This window comes from Myotis nattereri, assembly GCF_964212035.1.
Source record: "Myotis nattereri genome assembly, chromosome: 5".
In the NCBI taxonomy this organism is placed as follows: Eukaryota; Metazoa; Chordata; class Mammalia; order Chiroptera; family Vespertilionidae; genus Myotis; species Myotis nattereri.
Window position 1 is genome coordinate 83,854,110 of NC_138080.1, and position 19,984 is coordinate 83,874,093.

At 46.3% G+C, this 19,984-nt stretch overlaps 1 protein-coding gene across 3 annotated transcripts in view; it reads left to right on the forward strand.

Moving 5' to 3' along the window:
- Positions 1 to 19,984, forward strand: part of ARHGAP26 (Rho GTPase activating protein 26) — a 413,435-nt gene that overhangs the window by 88,006 nt on the left and 305,445 nt on the right. For all 3 annotated transcript variants that reach the window (XM_081091772.1, XM_081091773.1, XM_081091774.1), the window contains exons 2-3: positions 17,723 to 17,818; positions 19,418 to 19,479. In XM_081091772.1, the coding sequence (XP_080947898.1) occupies positions 17,723 to 17,818; positions 19,418 to 19,479 (158 nt within the window). The remainder of the gene's footprint in view (positions 1 to 17,722; positions 17,819 to 19,417; positions 19,480 to 19,984) is intronic.

Sequence of the window (19,984 nt, forward strand, 5' to 3'; positions counted from 1 at the left end):
TTTGGCAGCTTTTGCACTTTTAAGCTGTATTTTGTACATGTTTCAACTCAGGTGTTTTGCTCTCGATATCCATCTATCCTTCCTTCAGTTCATCATTATTGACTGCCTGAAAAAAACAACACACACACACACACACACACACACACCAGGCACTTTCCCCTCCTTCCTCCCCTTTCCTCCTTTCTTCCCGCCTTCCTTCCACCCATCCTCAACCTATTCATTTTCTACCACCTACCATTATTGATTGCCTATTATGTGCCAGGCAGTGTTCTGCACCCTGGAAACCCAGAATGGGAAATAATTTAGCAGAGGAGACAGGCTCATGAACAAGATTGTCTTATTGTTTTTTAGCTTTGATGTGAGGTTATTAATAACTGACTTATACCTCCACCTAGCCCATTCCTAATGCTATAAAAGCACAGGCAGTGTGTGTCTGCTTTTTGCTTATCTCTTCAGTGACTAGTATAGTGGGCACAGAGGTGTTCAATACATAGTGTTTTGAATGACAAGCAGACTAAATGAGTGATCTGTATATTGTGGGATACCCGTTGACAGGAGCGTAATCACAGCTGTGAGAAGTTGCATGGAAGATAGAATTACTAACATGGCTCCCATATCTGGGTCAAGTAATGAAGAATGAGGATGTTTGTGCATGCCCTTTGCTCATGTGCTCTGTGACATTTTTGAGCTGCTCCCATGTATGGAGCCATGGTGAACAGCAGGCTATGGTGGAGTACAGGACTGACATGGTCTCTGCCCTCCCAGAGCTGCCCACATTGAGCAAGTGTGGGAAGTACTCAGAGGGAGAAATCCAGGTGCATGGGCACACAACGGGGTCAGCCTGGACCAGCAGTGCCTGTGTTCGAAGCTTGCCTGGAGGGAGCCAGGTGCTGGTGGTGGTGGGAGTGGCAGAGGAGGCCTGTGAGGGCGCTGGTCTGGGAAGGAAGCTGGGGTGGTCGAGTGTGGAGATCTGCTCTCACTGAGGCCAGGGCCAGGCCATTTACAGTAACTGAGGAGCAGACATTTCTTTTTATATTGTTGCAGAATCCCTGAATTTTGGTAGCAATGTGACTTAAAGGCTCAGGCTTCCTAAAAAAGAGACTGTGTTAGCTTCCTGTGACTGCTTTAACAAATGACCACAAACTGGGTGGCTTAAAACAGTAGACGTTCATTCTTTCAGTGTTCTGGAGGCCAGAAATCTGAAATCAGCGTTTGACCGGGTCAGGCTCCCTCTGAAGGCTCCAGGGGAGGGATCTTTTCTTTCTTTTTCCCAGCTACTGTGGCTCCTTGGCTTGTAGCTGCCATCCCTCTAATCTCTGCCCCCTCCTTCCCTCTCTGTTTCCTCCTCTTTTTATAAGTGCACTAGTTCTTAGATTTAGAGCCGTTTCTAATGCAGCATGACATATGTTAACTAATTCTATCTACAAAGACTCTATCTCCATATAGAGCCCTATTCTGAGGTTCCAGGTGGGTATGAATTTTGGGGACATTACTCAGCTACTACAGGAGGGGATGTTGAAATTGGGGGAGCAGTACTGGGAGCCTTTCTATGTGTCTCTCATTCTTCAAGGTTTCTGGGTTGACAGGAGGCAGGGAGAATTGGTTGTGAGAAAGGTGGGCCAGTGGTGGTTGGGATGAGAGTCTTGGTGAGGGTTCCTGGGTGCAGGATTCTTCTCAGATGCCTAAGGAAGCTGGGAGACTGCGAGAGGTGGCCCTGCTCATGCAGTTCCCAGGCTCACATCCACCCCGTTCTTCCTGCAACTGGGCGAGATGTCAGTTTCCTACTGACCGTCCTTGTAGCACCTTGAGATCGGAGGAAGTGTTTGTAAGCGTAAACTAGCCAGAATAATTAATGACCCTGGTCAGCTATGGCCTTGGGTTTTTCCATGGTCCCTCTCTTCTCTGGGAATAGTTTCCTGCTGCTTTCTTGGCTGCTTGTTGCCAGGGACTTTCCGGGCCTACAGGACATCGCTTTCCTTTTCTTTCTGGTTTCTCTGCTTTCTCAGGTTCAGTGCTAGTAGCTTCTCCCAATTCTCTGGTGCTTGCAGAAATCACTCAACTGTTTCTTCCTATAACTGGTTCTTGAATACCCAGATTTGCTTTCCAGTGTGAAAATTTTATTCCCAAATCTGATTTTCAGAATTTCTGATTGAGTAAGTTGGATGACTTGATTTAGGTGAACTTCAAAAACCAAATCAAGAAATCCTTCCCCAAAGGGTATGTGTGCGCGTGTTTCCTCAAGTGATACCTGATGTATTAGACAGATGGCTTCTGCATTTACATGATGCTAATTGACACAATATATTTCAAACTCTGACCTAGATATGCTGTCTAGACACACAAATGCAAATTCTATCATTTGCCTGTAGGCAAAGTGATACAATAGAACTAGTGGTACCTTGAAAACCTTAGAGGCATACTGTTGAATGAGGAAGAGAGTGAGTGGGGAATGTGGGCTTTATGCCCTCAACGCTAAGCCTAGGAAATGGGGTTCCCATGAGTTTGTTGTGTGTGTAAAGAGGAGAATAATGACATAGCTGTTTTGTGACCCAGCTTTTCCTTTCTGTAAAACGGGGTTTGCAGAGTTGTTTCTATCCTGATTGAACTCTTAGAGAGTCTCATTTGTGTATTCCTTTCCTTACTTAAAAACATTATTGGGGCCTACTGTAGGCTAGGACTGCAATGACTGTTCTTTTCTGAATACAACAGAGATGGGTACTCCTGCCTGGCGTTTATAATGTCATCAGGCTGGTAGACATTAAATAGTTAACAAAATCAAAGGAAATGACCAATCATGTAAAGGGATGGGAGGGGAATTCTAGGGAGCTTACCATTGGGAGTGGGTGGGGGATGAGAGGAGGCCACTTCCCTGAAGAAGTGGCCTTTCAGGCAGAGCGTGAAGGAGGAAGGCGCAGTAACTAGGTGGATGGGGCTGGGGGAACACTGTGGGCAGAGGGAACACTACATGCCCAGCTTTGTGGCTGGAGGGGTCCCAGCACATTCCACCATCTGAGTTGGCCAGTGAGTCTGGAGCTCTGAGCGAGGGCGAGGCTGGCAAGATGTGCAGATGAGGCAGGTTTTGTACACCTTGGTCAGACTTGTTATTTTGAGATGAAAGAGAAGGGTTATAAAATTGGGGAGGATGTAGAAGGGGCAGTGACAAGATCAGCTCTGCTTTTCGAGAAGGTCATCCTGGGTAGCTGAGTGACGAATGGTCTGGAGGGGAGCTGGGAGGAAGGGAGGAGGTCAAAGGTGGTGCTGGTCTGGTCTCAATGATGCAGTAGGATTGAGGTCTTTCTCGAGACATTGGCTGAAGGAAAGGAGAAAGGTAACGGGGGTGGACAAGCAAACTCAGGTGTTCCTGTGCCCAGGCCTGGCTACCTAATCTGTGGGGACCCTTGTGCATAAAGCAGAAATAAGTGCTGTTAAAGGTATAAAAGTAAAGCTTTTTCTTTCCTTTCATGATCTCTCTCTTGACTGTGGTGTTTTTCATTTGCTATTTAATGTTGTTTTAAATAAAGACAAATTAAAATTTTAAAGTTTTAGTGTGATTTTTACTATTCCTCTTTATGTTGGGCAATGACAGTTTTAAATATAAGATAAACTGACTTATCTACAGAATCACTGAAATTACACAGCCCCCTTCATACACAAAGCTTGTATGCATATTAGTTTTGGAATTACTGCATAATTCTGGGACCATGGAAGCACTGCACAGACTAACTCAACTGTTGTATTTTTTTTAAAAAAAATATATTTTTATTGATTTCAGAGAGGAAGGGAGAGAGAGAGAGAGAGAGAGAGAGAGAGAGAGAGAGAGAGAGTTAGAAACATTAATGATGAAAACCACTGATTGGCTGCCTCCCGCACACTCCTCACTACTGGTGATCAAGCCTGAAACCTGGGCATGTGCCTTTGACCAGAATTGAACCCAGGACCCTTCAGCCCTCAGGATATGCTCTATCCATGAGCCAAACCAGCTAGGGCTCTACTGTTTTTATTTCACTTGGTTTGCGCACATTATATCAACATTCTGTCTTTGACTTTCAGACCTTAATGGGGAAGGACTGAAAGGATGAGGGACTCTGGGTTACTTGATCTTTATCAATGATTCTGTGTCTTCATGGTCAGCATAAGGTGTTGGCTTATCCAGAGAAATAACATGAGTAGAAAAGGCTGTGGCAGGGTTCCTTGGCCCTTTGTGTTTCTTAACATGAGATTGCCTTCTTTTCTTTTGTGTTTGGCTAGTTCTGGTTCACATGTAAAGCGTGGCCTCTCAGGGCCGCCAGTGTTTGCCCTACTGTAGACACAACACGCTTACATTGCACTCACTTTAGTCTTGTTCGGTGCCCACACATTGTGGGTCCTCCAGAGTCCTGTGTTCACGAGACATTCAAACACCCTATGGACATGGGCCCATAAGGCACCCTGGCGGGCACACATACACCCATGTTGGAGGTCTCCTCTGCTCACATGCATGCTCCCCTGTCCCACCAGATTTCACTTACAAAACACAAGTTCAAAGATAAAGTTTTAAAGGATTTCCAGATAGTGACAGGTTAGCATTAAGCCAAGCAGGCTCTTCTGAGCCTGGGTCCCTGTGCTCCTGTGCAGGCTGCACGCCCAGGAAGCCGCCTGCCTGTGCCTCAGCGCTCCCAGTCTCTCAGCAGCCTGGGGGCCTGTCCTGTATGTCCTTGAGTCTGTGTCAGGTTCACCATTTGCAGGCTCAGAGAAAAACTGGGCGGAGCGTGTATTGCAGCACCCCCCGCACCCCCCTCCCCCCCCCCCCCCGCCTGTGGTTCAGGAGTGCTTGGCTCCCCAGGTGTGAAGGAGCTGCCCCTGCTTTGGGAAGCCTGATGGTTTCTAGGCAGTCAGCATCAGCACCATTCATCAGCTCCAGGTGCCCGAGCAAGAGTCTGTACAAATCAGGCCCTAAACCAGTGGTTCTCAACCTTGGCTGCGCATTAGAATCACCTGGGAATCTTTTTAAAATCCTGGTTTCTGGGCCTCATCCTCCGGGAATTCTGTTTCTTTTTTACTAATGTTGTGGCCCCACCCCATAACAAAGAAACAGAATTTCCGGAGGATGCGGCCCAGAAATCAGGATTTTAAAAAGATTCCCAGGTGATTCTGATGCGCAGCCAAGGTTGAGAACCACTGCCCTAAACAGAGCTGCCTCTCCAGTTGATTGTGCAGGCTCCAGAATACAAGATGTGACTGAACATTTTTGGAAAAAGGCTCCGGGTTCTGAATTTGTGAGTTTTCAATTGTGGTGTTTCCTCCTCCCACCTCTACTGTCACCTAGATTTCTTTCACTCCGAGCGTTAATTGCCTGCTTCAGGAGCATTTGTAAACCTGTCAGGAATGAGAGGTTCCAGCTTGTTCCTGGAGAGGTTCCATTATTGTGACCTGGTACTGGATGTTCTGAGGGTCCAGATGAGAGCAGTTCTCAGACTTCAGCATGCGTTCATTTGCTTCAGGTGGCTGTGGGGGAGGGGGTGGCGGGGGCCCTCCTTCGGAGAGTCTGTCAAAGTAGTCCAACCGTATTTTGAGAAACACTAATCTTCAGCCTCTGAAGTTCTGTAATGCCGTGGAGTGAGGGGGTACTCTGAGAACTAGTTGAAACATGATTCCTTATTTGATTGGCGGCCAGAACTGGGGAGGAGACAGTGTTGGGTAAGAGGCCTTCCGGCTGGGAATCTGTGGGGAGGAAGAATTTTGCCCACCTGGACCTCCCTGCTTGGTCCCACTGGCACAGCCTCCCTTGAGGTGCAGCAGGGAACTGGCTCATTACACAGGGGATAAAAGAAAGTGAACTGGCCCGGCCTTTGTGGCTCTGTTGAGTGTCGACCCGTACACCAAGAAGTCACTGGTTAGATTCCTGGTCAGGGTACAGGCCCGGGTTGCAGGCTCTGTCCCCAGTAGGACGTGTGCAGGAGATAGCCGATCGATGTTTCTCTCTCATGGATGTTTCTCTCTCTTGCTCCCTCTCCCTTCCTCTCTCAAATCAATAAAAACATATTAAAACGAAAAAGAAAGTGAAATGAATTTCTGAGAATGTATGAGGTGTGGCTGTGCTCAAAATTGCTAGGCACTTTTTTTTTTTCCTTCAGGAGATGTTAATTTAATCCAGAGATAGCTGGGTGGGTTTTCCTTTTTTAATTGAACTTAGGTTGGTGCTGAGGAGCAACTTCCTTGCTTCCTCTGCTTTCAGAGGGAAGGAGGGTCTGAGCGATGCCCAGGGACTAGGCTGATTCCATTTAGATCATAATAATGGTGGGAGGTCCGCAGGGTGGAGAGGCCATTAAAGTGGGCGGGAGGAGGCCCAGTGGCTTGGCTGTCCTCATCTTTGCACAGAAATAAATGAGCATGATGTTCAATTTATTATGTTATTGGGTATAACTGTATATTATCATTAACACCCATTGTTTATTGGGTGCTTGCTTGCAGCCAGGTCCTGTGCTAAGCACTTCCAGGCGTCATCTTTTTTCTCACAGAAATCCCTGGAGGCAGGTGCCCTTTTTTCTCTCCATTTAATGCAGGTGAAAATGAGTACAGGGACCTTGTAGGTGGCTGAGGTGGGATTCTGAGCCCTGTGCGTTCCAACAGCCCCAGCACTTGCCCAAGATTCTAGGCTTATTATTTGCCTGGTGGAAGGCCACTAATTTATTCCCCAGGCCTTGTCTTGCCTGACACCCTCAAATTTATCTTTGTTGATAAAAACAACTGCTGGAGGGGTATCTGATTTTGTGTATTATCTCCAGCTTCTGCTGTCTGTGACTTTCTGAGTTAATAACAGTTGAGTGCAAATTAAGCCCAGATTCTTTGGCTTTCTTTCTTTCCTTTTCTTCTTTCTTTCCTTTTCTTCTTTCTTTCTTCCTCTTTCTTTCTTTCTTTCTTTCTTTCTTTCTTTCTTTCTTTCTTTCTCTCTTTCTCTCTTTCTCTCTTTCTCTCTTTCTCTCTTTCTCTCTTTCTCTCTTTCTCTCTTTCTCTCTTTCTCTCTTTCTCTCTTTCTCTCTTTCTCTCTTTCTTTCTTTCGGAAAAATTCAGGGGTAACAGGGAGGTGGCAGGTCTTGCTTGCCCTTTTTCTGCTTTTCAAGTGCGGTTCTTGTTTGTCCAAACTTGTTTAGAGCAAATATGATTGTGCGGTGGAAGGAGGCAGGCCTGAGGGCGTGTTACAGATGCAGAGTTTTTCTTTCACAAATCCAACTCTAAACTTTCTTTCACAGTTCACTACTGTGAAGACCTGGGGACAGAAAGTTCTGCACCTGGGGAGACCTGTTGAGACCAACCCTAACTTACTGTTCTTCCTCTGTTTCATTTGAAAGCTTTACAATTATTTTGGTAAATCTCCCTGAACGCTTTTCCGAAGTAGCATTATTTGCTGTCCTTTCATTGCATGGAGAAAGGCACAGAAAGAGGAAGAAATGGCAGTTGCTTAAACACTCCCTGGCAGAAGTGGTGGCACTCAGATCTGTACCTATTAAAGCATACTCTGGGTTTCTGTCTGGTGCAGGGTCCCTGTCCTTGTGTACCTGGGACAGGCAGGGCTGCCCTGCTCCAGTTCCTTGTCCACTCAGTGTTCCTGGCTCCCTGTCCCTTCTTCACTTTATTGGCCCGGCCTTTCTTTTGCTTACAAACCTTTTCTAAGAAGGTCTGGCTTTCGCTCTTAAGTTTACCACCATAAATTCTGAGGTGGTACACGTCACCCTCTTAATCTAATTGCACCAGCACATCCTTGTGAAGACATCATTTTATTTGGGGGTATTAGTTGCTATGGTTATTTGCTGAGACTAACAGAGTCCGTGTTCTCTCAATTAGATTTTTGGAAACTGTTCCCTGAGAATGACAGAGGTGTGTCTCCCTTAGGAATATCCAGTATATAGCCTCATCATTGCAAAGAGAGAGAGAGAGAGAGAGAGAGAGAGAGAGAGAGAGAGAGAGAGAGAGAGAGAGAGACAGAGAAGATACTTTGGGTGGAATTTTAGAGCTAGAAGGACCTTAAAGATGAAGTGGTTCAGCCTCCTGGTTTTCAAATGAGTCTCTAAGGCTGAACTTTCAGAAGTTTGTTAAGAACTTGTTAAGAAATTTTCCCTAGGTTCACATCCATAGTTGATGGGTGAGCAAGGACATAGCCTGTTTCTGGTTTTTATTCTATGTTCTATTCCTTCTACAACAGAAGTCCTCTCAAGGAATCCATTCCTTCAATATGCACTGTGCTGGAAGGATAAAGACACCATGACCTCCTGTCCATCAGGATCTTGGGTGTGAATCCTAACCCTTGCCTTGGTGGGTGTGGGTGCCTAGACCAGCAGCATTGACATCACCTGGAAACTTGTTAGAAATGCAGAAGCGCTGGCTTCCAGGATTACCAATTAGAATAAGCATTTTGATAAGGTCCTTGGGTGATGGGGTGCACATTAAAGTTTGAGGAGCTCTGCTCTAAGAAGGTAGGACATTCCAGAAGCAAAAGCCAAGTCTTGAGGGCCAAGCCAGGGCTAATCACCTGTCCCCGCATCTGCTCCTCTGCTTGGTGTTGGACTTGATAGTGATGCTGTGTGGTGTTGTTGACCGAGAGGACTGCTCACCATTCTCAGCCTGCGCTCTGTCTAGCACAGCCCCCTTCTCATCTTCCCAGCCCTCCTCTGACCCACTCGCCCTGCAGAACCTTTGGTCTGACTTATATGGTCTCCTCTTAATGCTCCCCTCCCCCAATTTTTCCCCTTAAAATGTGCCTATTTTAGGGGCAAAGAACAAATACCACCTTCTCAGGAAAGTAGGCAGTTCAGGCCTCCGAACCCTGTAAATCCCATTTATCTTGGATGTCACCTTAGCATGCTCATTCTTGTATCAGTTTCATCCGGGGCTGGCCGCCTTCCCCAGGAAATGGACAAAAAGGATTTGATGATACCATTCTTTCCCCAGGCATTTAAAAGGCACCGCTTGAGTTTAATAAACTTCTCAAGATGAAACCTATACTGCTTTGTGTTGTAGTTCAGTTAAAAAGTAGTGTTATTTAGTTCAGGGTTTTTGTCTTTCCTTTTATCTGCAAGGGGTGAAAGGAAGTTTGAAAATCGGTAGATGAATTAGGGTTTTCTAAGCATCTGAGGAAAATCCTTAAGGACACAAATGTGTTCACTAGAATGAGGTTATTTGAGTATTTTGGTGAGTCAAAGAGGTAAAAATTCCTAATTTTTATGCTAATTAAGACTCTCCTTTTGTTGATTCTCTTCCATCTGCAAGTAAACTTTCACTCTGCCTGTGCTTGTGGGAAGGAAGAAAAATCAGTGCCTAAGGGCCACCCTATGCTCTGGTCTTTCATAACAGGGGTCCCCCCTTTTTAATTCTCACGACAATCTTGTGAGGTGTATTATCCTCAGTTACAGGAACGCTCGGAAAGGTTGAATATTTTGTCCAAAGCCTACAGCTAGTAATTGGCAGATCCAGAATTTGAAACCAGGTTTGCAGAGTTCATGCACTTCATACTCCTGAATTGCCCTTAACTGGCTCTGTGCGTGTGGACTTAACCAGCCTGGAAATACCCTTTCTTTTCACTTCTTCACTTGCCTAGACCCTCTCAAAAATGGGTTTCTTTGTTTTTACCAAGCAACTCACCACTGTTTTCCCTGAGGGAGTTTTTCCTGCACTGACCTGCTGTCTCACAAGGTCCTGGGGCATCACGCGAATGTAGATGTTCTGGACACAGTGACACAGTTCTCTCTGTGTCCCCGTTCTGCTTTGTGCCAGGGCTGAGTGATTCAATTTTGGGGCTTGGCTCTTTAGGGTTTGGGTTTTTGTCATAGATCTGATGCTGACTAAAGCACTTAACATAGGGCCATTGATTAGCAAATGTTTATTAAGCACCTACTATGTGACATACACTTAAGTTAGTCCTTATTTTCTTCATCAAGTGTTATCACTTAAACTCTCAATGTTGTTATGAGGAAAAGTTAACTAGCACTTCGGAAATACAAATGTCTTTGTATACATCATTTGTACATATTTATGTATATATAGTGATGATGCTACTGATCACTCTTAATTGGACATGAACTTGGAGTTTTCAGTAGGGAACAGAGTTTCTTTGAATCCCTCATACTCTCCTTGTCTCCTGCTCGACTAGTGGACTGTGTACCCATGTCCAGATTGAGAGGTGTCATTTGATCATTTCTCAGGGAGCAAGCCCTTGGCATGTGGCTGCATGATCCTGCAGTGAAGTGGGATGGGAAGTCAGAGTAGAAGTCCCAAACCAAGTTCGGAGCCAGCTCTTTAGTGAAAAGCTTAATCAGCATTCAAGTTGATCTAGTCTCTCCTCTGTATAAAAATCTGGTTCCCATTTCCTTAGGGATGAAGTCCAAATCCTTTTGTGTGGCACTTAAGTCCTACCATAGTTTGATTCTAACCTCTCTTCCCAGGCTTGCCTCCTGTCCATCAAGCTTAATTTCTGTCCGTTTCTAGGAGGTCCTCTGCTTTGTCATCTCTTTGCTTTCTATTCTTACTTCTAGAATACCTCCCCAGGCCCATCTCCCCTGCCCTGCACCTCCCATTTCTACATATCCACCAGTTCGGAACTCTTCAGGCTCAGTTCCAATGCCACTCCCCATTATTTTTTCCTAGGAGGCCTCTTCCACTGGCTTCAGCTGGAATAGTATCCTGCTTGCACTTCTGTAGCTATTTTTTTTCTATTCTGATTGCCTTAGCACGCTCTACCTTAATTTACAAATTCACATACACAGATTAGGCCCTTCTAAATTGTATCTTTCTCAAGGATATGCAATCTATGCATGCCATTTTTAAAAATTTCTTTGAGTACATTGATACCAGATTCTCAAATATTTGAGTAAATTAGGCAATATAGTATAGTCGTTAAGACCTGTGGAGTCAGAGGGACCAGGTTTCTCATACTACCACTCATTATCTCTGTGACTGTGACAGGTTCTTTCCCCTCTCTGAGTCTGTTTCCCCCTTGGCAAAATGGGAGTAGTAATATATACTCGGTAGGATGGTGGTGGAGATCAAATGGTTTAAAATACTTAGTAGAGACATGTTACATAGTAAGCACCTGATAAATTAATGCATAATAAATTTTGGATATATATATTCAGGTGGGTTTGTGTTTCCTATATTATTCTTGAAGGGGTTTTCTATGGAAATAGAATTGGAAACCTCTCATCTGGAAAAAGGCGACACACTTTTCTTTGTTCTATGTGATTTTGCTTTTAAAGTAAACTCTAAAAAAAATTTCACTAGCTGAACTGCTGTGGTTGGAAAACAAATTCTCCAGAGTCAGTGCTGGCTGTGGCCTCATTTAGGAAATAACAGTTTTAGGGAAATGGACTCAGAAAAAGCATGCAGATGTAGAGTCAGAATGTATACTATATAGCATGCTATGGTTGATAAGGGAGGTGGGCATTCCATCCTGTGCTGAGAGGAGAGGGTTTCTGAGTCTGCTCCAGCCAGATTTCAAATAATGTGAGAGACAGGGTGGTGATGACTTCATCCCTCCAGCCAGCCCTTCCTTTCCATGTCTCAGGATTGAATGGATAAGATAAACAAAGGTCCTCTGAATGTATTCGGGCAATTCTTCCCTCATGGGTCCCTCCCTCGATTGTTGATTGAACACCCACTGGAAATTTATCCTCTCCGGTGGATGTCCTTAACAACTGGACAGGATCTGTCCCCAGCACTGCATTTGAGGCTGGCCCTATCATTTATCGAGTCTTAGCACACCTCTCTGATACAGTTGATCACCACCTAGTGGCCATAGGTGAGACCATGCGTCACAGAAACTCAGTGAAAGCCATGGGGGAATTTTGTTCTATTGTAAGATTTGAACGTGGTGTGTTTCTTATTTGCTTATATAATGCAGGGGTTCATGCTGTAGGGTGGCATTTAGCAAGGGAATGTCACTTGCTTTCGTTACAGTTAAGCAATGGAACTAGGTTTAAAATGCCATATGCAGACTTGGGGAAATGGTGAGTAAGGGGAATGCCTCTTCCCAAACACAGTTTCTGCTAGGATGTGTTCTCAGCTTGCCCAGATATAGGGAAAGAGAAAAGGAGGGTTCTCTGGGAACTCTCCCCTCATCTGGAGACATGCTGGGGCCGAAAGGGGATACGTGGTTGTGGCAGAGAGTTGCCGTTTTTGTTGCTCATTTCTCCTGGTCCCTTGGTGTAGAGAAAGTTTTGCTTTCTGTGCTTGCTGGTGGCTCGGTCTGCAGCTCTGTGGGAACCTTCCTCAATAGACGGAGCCAGGGGAGGTGATTTTATGTTAACAGCAAGCACATACCTACATATACTAGCTCCCACCAGACCTACATAAGTAGGAAAGTTTCTCTTAATTTACCTAATCTGCTTTTTTTCACTTGTCAAGCAGAGAATCACCTTTGATGAGTGTAATGAATTAGTGGAATGCCACCGTCCCCCCTCCCTTTGTTCTTTCTGTGACACCTGTTCTCTGAAGGCCCTGTGCCTGGTTCTGAGAATACACTGGTGAGCATGAAGAGACATGTTCCTCACTCTTATGGAACTTACTAGTTGGGGAGATATTAATCAAAGAAACACCCAAACAATATGAAATTGCTACAAAAAAGAGTTGCATAGGACTCAGGATGTGAAAATAGAATAGAGTTTGGACTGGTTAGAGAAATCAGGGAAGGCTTCTTGGAGAAAGGAACTTTTATGCTGAGGTAGGGATAGGGCACATCCCAGGAACTGGCAGAGGCCAGGGTTTCTGGAGCTCAGAAGGGAAGTGGGGGCCTAAACTCTGCAGGGCCTCTCTGGCCCTGGGAGGGACTTTGCTCATTGTTCTTGGAGCTCTGGGAAGCCATCGCAGGGTTTGCTGCTGGAGCTGACATGAGTAGGTGGAATACTGACTGGAGGGACAAAGTGGATGTGGGGAGACCAGAGACGAGGCAGTTGCAGTATCCAAGCAGGTGTGGGTATTTGGTTTAGGGGTTGCTGACAGTGTTGGAGATGAGTGAGCAGAATGGAGATGCATAGGAGGCAGACATGGGAAGGACTGTTCTGTGAAGGGCAATAGGTAGGTGTCTGACTCTGGCTTGTGTGGCAGGACTGGGGACACAGGAAGAGGTCCTAAGTTGGCTCCTTTGGGAGAGGGTAGGGGAAGAGATATAATTTGTTTTTTAGCATGTTGAGTTTTACCTGGGAATGGGGTTGTGGGGTAAAGCTGTAGTCTCTTGGTGGCTAGTGTCCACTTCTTAGCTCCCACCATGGGAATCCCCTTCCCTCTGGGGAATTTCAGATCCTCCACTTGTAAGCCAGCCTGTATTGCTACGCCTGGTCAGATGAGTGAACCAGGTTTTGAGGGCCACTTAGTCCAGCCCTGTCCTAGGCACTCACATATTATGCCACGAGACTACTCATGGGTAGGTCCAGAATCATTTTTTCATGCAAGATGATGAGGCACAGAGGGTCTGGTACGTGTAATTGGCCTTCAGAGAAGGGAGAGGTGAGCCTGGGGACTTGAGGATCCTTGTGCTGTAAGCAGCTGAGATGCCATCCTTGTTGCAAGTACTTACCTTGGCAATTGGTCTTTATTAACTAATTAGTTTCTAAGACCAGGAAGATGTGACAGAGTAGCAAATATTTTTAAGGGTAGTTGTAGACAATTTTGGTAACTTTGGAGGTCAGGGAAAGGTATTAGATACAATGAAAATAAATATAGTTGTAAGGTTACCTTGAGTCGGTCATTATGGGGGTGTCCATATGCATGTATGTTTGTGTGTATGTTAAATTGTGCAAAAACAGGAAATGGCTCAACTTGTATTATTGGTAAAACTTGTGTAAATTAAGGACAAGAAGGAAGTGGCTTGACTTGTAGTTCAGTAGTACAACTTGTATAAATTAAGGTAGATTCTAACTTTTTAAAAATTGTGATAAACCTTGTCTTTCTGTTAAAAACAAAAAGATTGTTCTTGGCTTAAATTCTCTTAAGCTCTGTGCAGATCAGTGTCTGCTGTGGTAGGGCATGGCACCTCCAGGAAGGGAAGGGCGCTCTCCTCTGGTCCCCTGGGGAGCAGACAGCTTTGGGAGCAGCCTCTCAAGGCCAGGCTTCTAGCTGCTTCCATATCCTTACCCACCTGGTCTCCTCACTCAGAGGCAGAGACTACTTACTCTGTAAAGCAGATACTTGTCCTCCCCAGAGGCTGCCAGACATGTCTTCTCTCCACTCTGGCCAGCATTCTGCCTTCTAGCAACAGTAAATATTATTGCTCTGCTTGGCTCTTAGCTGTGTCCTGCACTGCCTGAACATGAAACAGTGGGGTTATATGAGCAGGGTGCCACGAAACTTGGCCTGCACCCAGCACCAACGCCAGCCTCCCCTTCTCCCCTCCTCTTACTGGAATGTGCATGTTGGATTCATGAGTGCATCAGAGGGAAGGCTCCAGAAATAGGTCTCTGTGCAGCTGTATATCCAAGGTGATCACTCCATAGGATGCAACCAAGCCTTTTGGGTTGAAGTAGACAAGAAGCACTGCCTTTTTCATGTCCTCTTCATTGTCCTAAGTAACAGAGAAGGGGGTTATCTTTTAAATTCTTAAAAAAACTTAACTTTTTAAAAATGATTTTAGAGAGAAAAAAAGTAATGGGGGGGGGGAGAGAGAGAGAGAGAGAGAGAGAGAGAGAGAGAGAGAGAGAGAGAAAGAGAGAGAGGACGAGAGAACTTTGGTGTATAATTACAGCTAGTGATGATTACCTTCCCTGGTTCCTGTTATTGGAGGATTCATATATCAGGGAAGAAAAGCCCAGCCTTGCCTAGAACTCAAGCTTACAGAACAGAGTGCGTGTACAATGTGTCTCACTGGATCTCCTGACAGCTGGTGGGTAAGGTAGGGCTGACAACTGTCAGATGAAATGATTGAGACTTTAGGAGTAATCCTGGGTTAGTTACATATCTGGTAATGATGTAGCTGAAACCTGAACCCAGGAGCCAGTGGAGGTTGGGTGAGGGCTAGGGGTCGGGGAAGGGATTGTTCGGCATATAATCAGAACCCCGTGATGTGCAAGCAGAGAAGGGAGGTCCCCCAAAGCAAGCTTGAGATGCTGTCCCAGAGACAGGGGAGCAGATGCCAAACAAGCAAAACAACAGGTGCCCACTGCACCTTTAAAAAAGATTCCTCTCTGAGGCGTGAGTCATTCGAGCCCATGGTGAGTTCCCTTTCGGTTTCCAATAATTGGGATTTTCATTCTACCCAGCTGTCCTCACTGGCCTACAGCCCAGTATTGACTCCATACCAGTACTCATTACCTAATCTTCCATCGGGAGGACCGGCCTCTTTATCAGCTTTGTGGGGCCCACGTTGTTCTCAGGGTTGTGCTGTGGCGGGGTGTGCTGTGTGCCCGGGACAATGAAATCAGGTTCCCTTCTGGTCGTAAGCTAACAGGCCCTGCTCCTGGTCCTCCTGTGAGAGGCCCCACAAAGGCCCGGTTGTGCAGAACGAGCCGCTCCTTGATCCTCATTGGCAGCTGCCCCTGGCAGCACTGCTTTTCAGGTGTGTGCTGGGAGCTTTCCCCAGCGTGGCTTGCATTTCGCTTTATTTCCACTTTGTTGAGAAGACTGTCCAGCTTGAGTCTTTCTTGCCCTACTGGGGGGAGGCACAGGAGGATTTTTACTGTGAGTTCTGATCGGGAGGACATTTTGACTAAAACGACACGGAACACAGCCGTGCCCACATTCCACCTTGGAGGGCTTTGTCTTCCACTCTGAAAGGTTGTAATTCTCTTTTCTCATCCTGCCTGCCTTCCTTCGCACAGGGTTCTGACTCTCGGCTGCATCTGTGTCTTTCTTGCCAGGGAGTGATTTATGTTCTCGGGGATCTCCTCAGCCTGGGTTGGCCAGTTTTAAGAGATGCCTGACTACCCTGCCAGCATCTTGAGACTTTTTGCCAAAGGACCATTCCATTAAAGTGACTGAACCAAGGAGAGATGGGAGACTGTTGGCCGTTGTCTCCCTGTTCTCCTTCTCCTCTCCGAGTGCCTTCCTTGCTGGTGTAGAGCAGAGGTCCTTGCAGGAGCCACAGCGAGCTCGGCACCTGTGCCATCTGAGCCACTGAGGGGGCTGGCTCGGAGCGGGAGCCGCTCATACCCAATGTGGTGCCCCGAGCCCCACACCCGAGAGTGGGATGGTCCAGCCTGGCTCTCTCACTGGCAGCCATTGTTTGGAGTGAACACTCAGATTGACGAACTGAACACTGGGGGTTGGATTTGTATACAGTCCCCCCCCCCCGCTCCTCACCCCCCCATATTAAACAGCACAGTCAGAGCACTGCCAGGTATGTTGGAGAGGAAACAAGCAAAATCAAAAGATGGGAAAAACCTAACCACCAACCTCAAGGGCCAAATCTGGGAACTGAAAAAGAGAAGTGCTGAGGAACATGGGTGCTTTTATTTCAGTAGGTTTTGTTGCTATGTGAAGCCAGAATTCCCCACCCCCCAACCCCAATATCTTATTAAAGCCAGGCCTTGTTGCCAGTTATGCCTCATATTTCCCTCCTCTGGGAATTTGAACATAATGCCATTTCCCCTTCAATGAGGGGAACATGGACCAGGGTAATTTGAGTGATTAGCCTAATCTGCAGGAAGGCTGCACGTGGAATTAAGTTAAGCACATTTGTATTGAGCAGCTGTGGCTGTCAGGCCACTGGAAGGTACCTTGCTGGTTTTATGCCATTAGCAGAAGTTGAGGGTTCATAGAAGGATCATTGGCTTTTATTACTGACTTAAATGAAAGCTTATTGTTTACGTTTGACAAGGGCCTCTGAGAGCTTTCTTTATAGATACCACGTGTGGGGTTATACCATGTATGGGGTTACTCCAACCCCAAACATTGCCAGGGCTTTGTTCTCATGGCAGTAGTGGGGCGTGGTGACCCAGGGAAATGGTTTGGGCAGACATTTGTCAGGCTGGCCGGCCTCTCTGCTCGAGCGGGCTCTGAGAACTCAGGCCTCACCTGTACTGGAGTTGGAAGAGGAAGTCCAGGTCCTCCTGTGCCATGGGGACAGGGCAGCTCCCAGCACTTTCTCCCAGCAGTTTGTGGTATGAGTTGGACTAGTGCAGTGGTTGGCAAACTTCAGCTTCGAGCCACATGTGGCTCTTTGGCCCCTTGAGTGTGGCTCTTCCACAAAATACCGACTTCTGCGCATGGGCCACGAAGTTTCAATCGCACTGTACGTACGCGCCCGCACGTGGTATTTTGTGGAAGAGCCACACTCAAGGGGCCAAAGAGCCACATGTGGCTCGTGAGCCGCAGTTTGCCGACCACTGGACTAGGGGAAGGTGTTGTTGCATCTGGCATGGGGGCAGCTTCACTGACCACGTGGAGGGTCAGTGACTGAGCGACCTGCAGGGCTGTAGATGCTAAAGCCACACCTCCTCCCCGACCTCCTAGGCAAGTGGATCCCCCCCCCCCCCCCCCCCCCCGTGTCAAATGGAGAAGGAGGACTTGCTGTATAGCTGGAGGAATTAGAAATAGGGCCAACATTGTTAAAGCAAATGCAACAAACATACTAACTTCTAAAGCAAATTAGCATGTTATGTTATAAACAAATGTTTACTATTTTAATTTATGTTCTTTTGTGCTTTGAAACGGACTCAGGAAGAAATCTGCTAGTTGCTGTAGTACTGGAAGGACTAAAAAGTGCAGCAAATCAGAAAACCAGTTCATTTCAGTAATTCACATTTCTTACTCTTTTTCTTACTAGATTTGTCTTCAGCGAAGAGGAAATTTGCAGATTCCTTAAATGAATTTAAATTTCAGTGCATAGGAGATGCAGAGACAGATGATGAAATGTGTATAGGTAAGTCATAACCGTGCTGTTTATCACAACTTCCATTGCCCTTGCTGAGCCTTTTTCTGGGGATAAGAAGAATCTAAGTGTCATAAATTACAATGACAGCTGAGAGGGTAGAGTTGAGCGAATATCAGGAATTGGGACTATTCTGGGCTTCTCGGAGCTCTGGGGTTGCCTCTCGCCCTCCGCCTGCATCAGAAAGCTTGAAGGTTTGTAAAGGGCTCTCCTCTCCCCTCCCTTTAGTGTTCTGCTTCTGGCTGCTCTTGTGCCGTTCTTCCCCCAGCCACAGTGCTAAGTAAGAACTTTGAGCAAAAGCAGAATGCAGGTGGATGGGGGAAGAATTAGATCAGAGGTTTCAAATGCCAGCTCATGGGTTGAGATCAGAATGCAGCCATGTTTTCTTTGGCACTCACTTATTTAATTGAATTACCATATAGATTGAATTTATCCTGAAGTTTCCATTCTCCAGCTTCTTTGAACATTGGAGAATCTGATCATCTGGCCCCACATTCTGCCTGGCTACAGTCGGCTGGAGCTATGTAGCTGCTGTTGTCTTCAAATGGGGAGAAGCACTCAGTGTGTAGCTCACGATGCTCCCCACCTCTCCCTTTTGTTTCTTTAACAAGAGGCTGATGGTGGGGTTACCATTTATCACCTCACTGTGCTGCTTCACTCTTCACCATCACCTGCCTGCCTTTTGTAGGCAGCGCTGGGCACTGAGGATTTGCAATGCCTGGACACCTTTCTTTGCCAGGGCCTAGTCGTTGCACTTTATTCTTCTGACATTGGGCATCTTGGTTGACTCCATGAAGTGAGCAAGAATTGAGAATGTTATGTTGAATTAATTAAGTCATCAAATGCTTACTGACTTCCTGTTGCCTTGCAGTGCACCAGGATCTGGGGATGAGCACAGGCAGTTGGGAGACATCTGAGAGCAGTGAAAATCCATCATTGTTGTAAATCCTGAATACATGGATGCCTTCCCCAACATTATACAGATGTTCCACATATCCTCAGGGCTATTGCACTTAATGCCTGTTGTCTTTGGGAATAATTGTAGCACAAGAGATTCTCCCCCTCTGACCAGCATGCTGCAAGCTGTGTATTGCATTTATAAGTGGCTTGGGGATGCAGGAGGAACCCATGGAGAAGCCAGGGATGTGGCTTCCAGTGCCAGCAGCACTGTTTGTTTAGTTCTAGTGCCAAAGAAAAGGTTGTGTTCTGACGCAGGCCCACAACAAAGGTTGAGGAGGTCGAATCCTGGCCAGGAAATCCTTCAACTCTTAAGCGGAACTCTGCCCCTTCTAGCCCGGGGTCTGGGAGCCAGCCAGCATCTCATCAGTTCTGGGTACTCTCAGAAACTGGCCAGTCTTTTCCTTGAAGGAAATCCTTCCCTAGCTGAAGTGCCAGGTGGAATTAACATGCATTTCTGGGTCATCCTTGATGGTTAATGATGAAAAGATAAGGGGAGCTTTGGGAAACGATTGACTTTAGGCTCCTGCTTGTGCCAAGGGAGTTCAGTCCATAACATGATAGCTGTATCTGGAAAGGCTCCCGAAGGTCCGTTAGTCAACTTCCATCTCATGGCCCCTTTCTCTTTTCCAGCAAGGTCTTTGCAGGAGTTTGCCAGTGTTCTCAGGAATCTTGAAGATGAACGGATACGGATGGTGAGTACTGCTGGGCTACTCTTGGTCCCAGATAGTGTGGTCACATGTAGGGAGCACAGGATTTATCAGAAGAACTGGGCTTGGGTTCAGGCTCTGCTACTTGCGTGCTTTGAGCTCTTGGGCAAGCCTTATCTTCTCATCTTTGCAGGGTTTGAAGACTTCGGTAAAACATAGGATATATGTACTTGGATAACTTGAGAATGACTTCCTTGCCCTTCTAAAAATTCACTGTAATGTGTATATATAAGGTATATGACTTCTGGGTGTATCTTTACAATAATTTAACTCTTTGGGGACTTAGATTTTTCTATTGGCAGAATGGGAACGAAGGTGCCCCACTCTGCTACTCCCCGTAACCCCTTATTAAATTTACCCAAGAGGTCTTGGAGGGCAGGGTCACTCCTTCTAATTCTGAAGCTCCTAACAGTGCTTGTCGTGTAGAAGGCACCCAGTAAACGGGAACTTAGAAGTGATGGTAGCTCGAAAAAGTTCTTCAAAGAGAGGC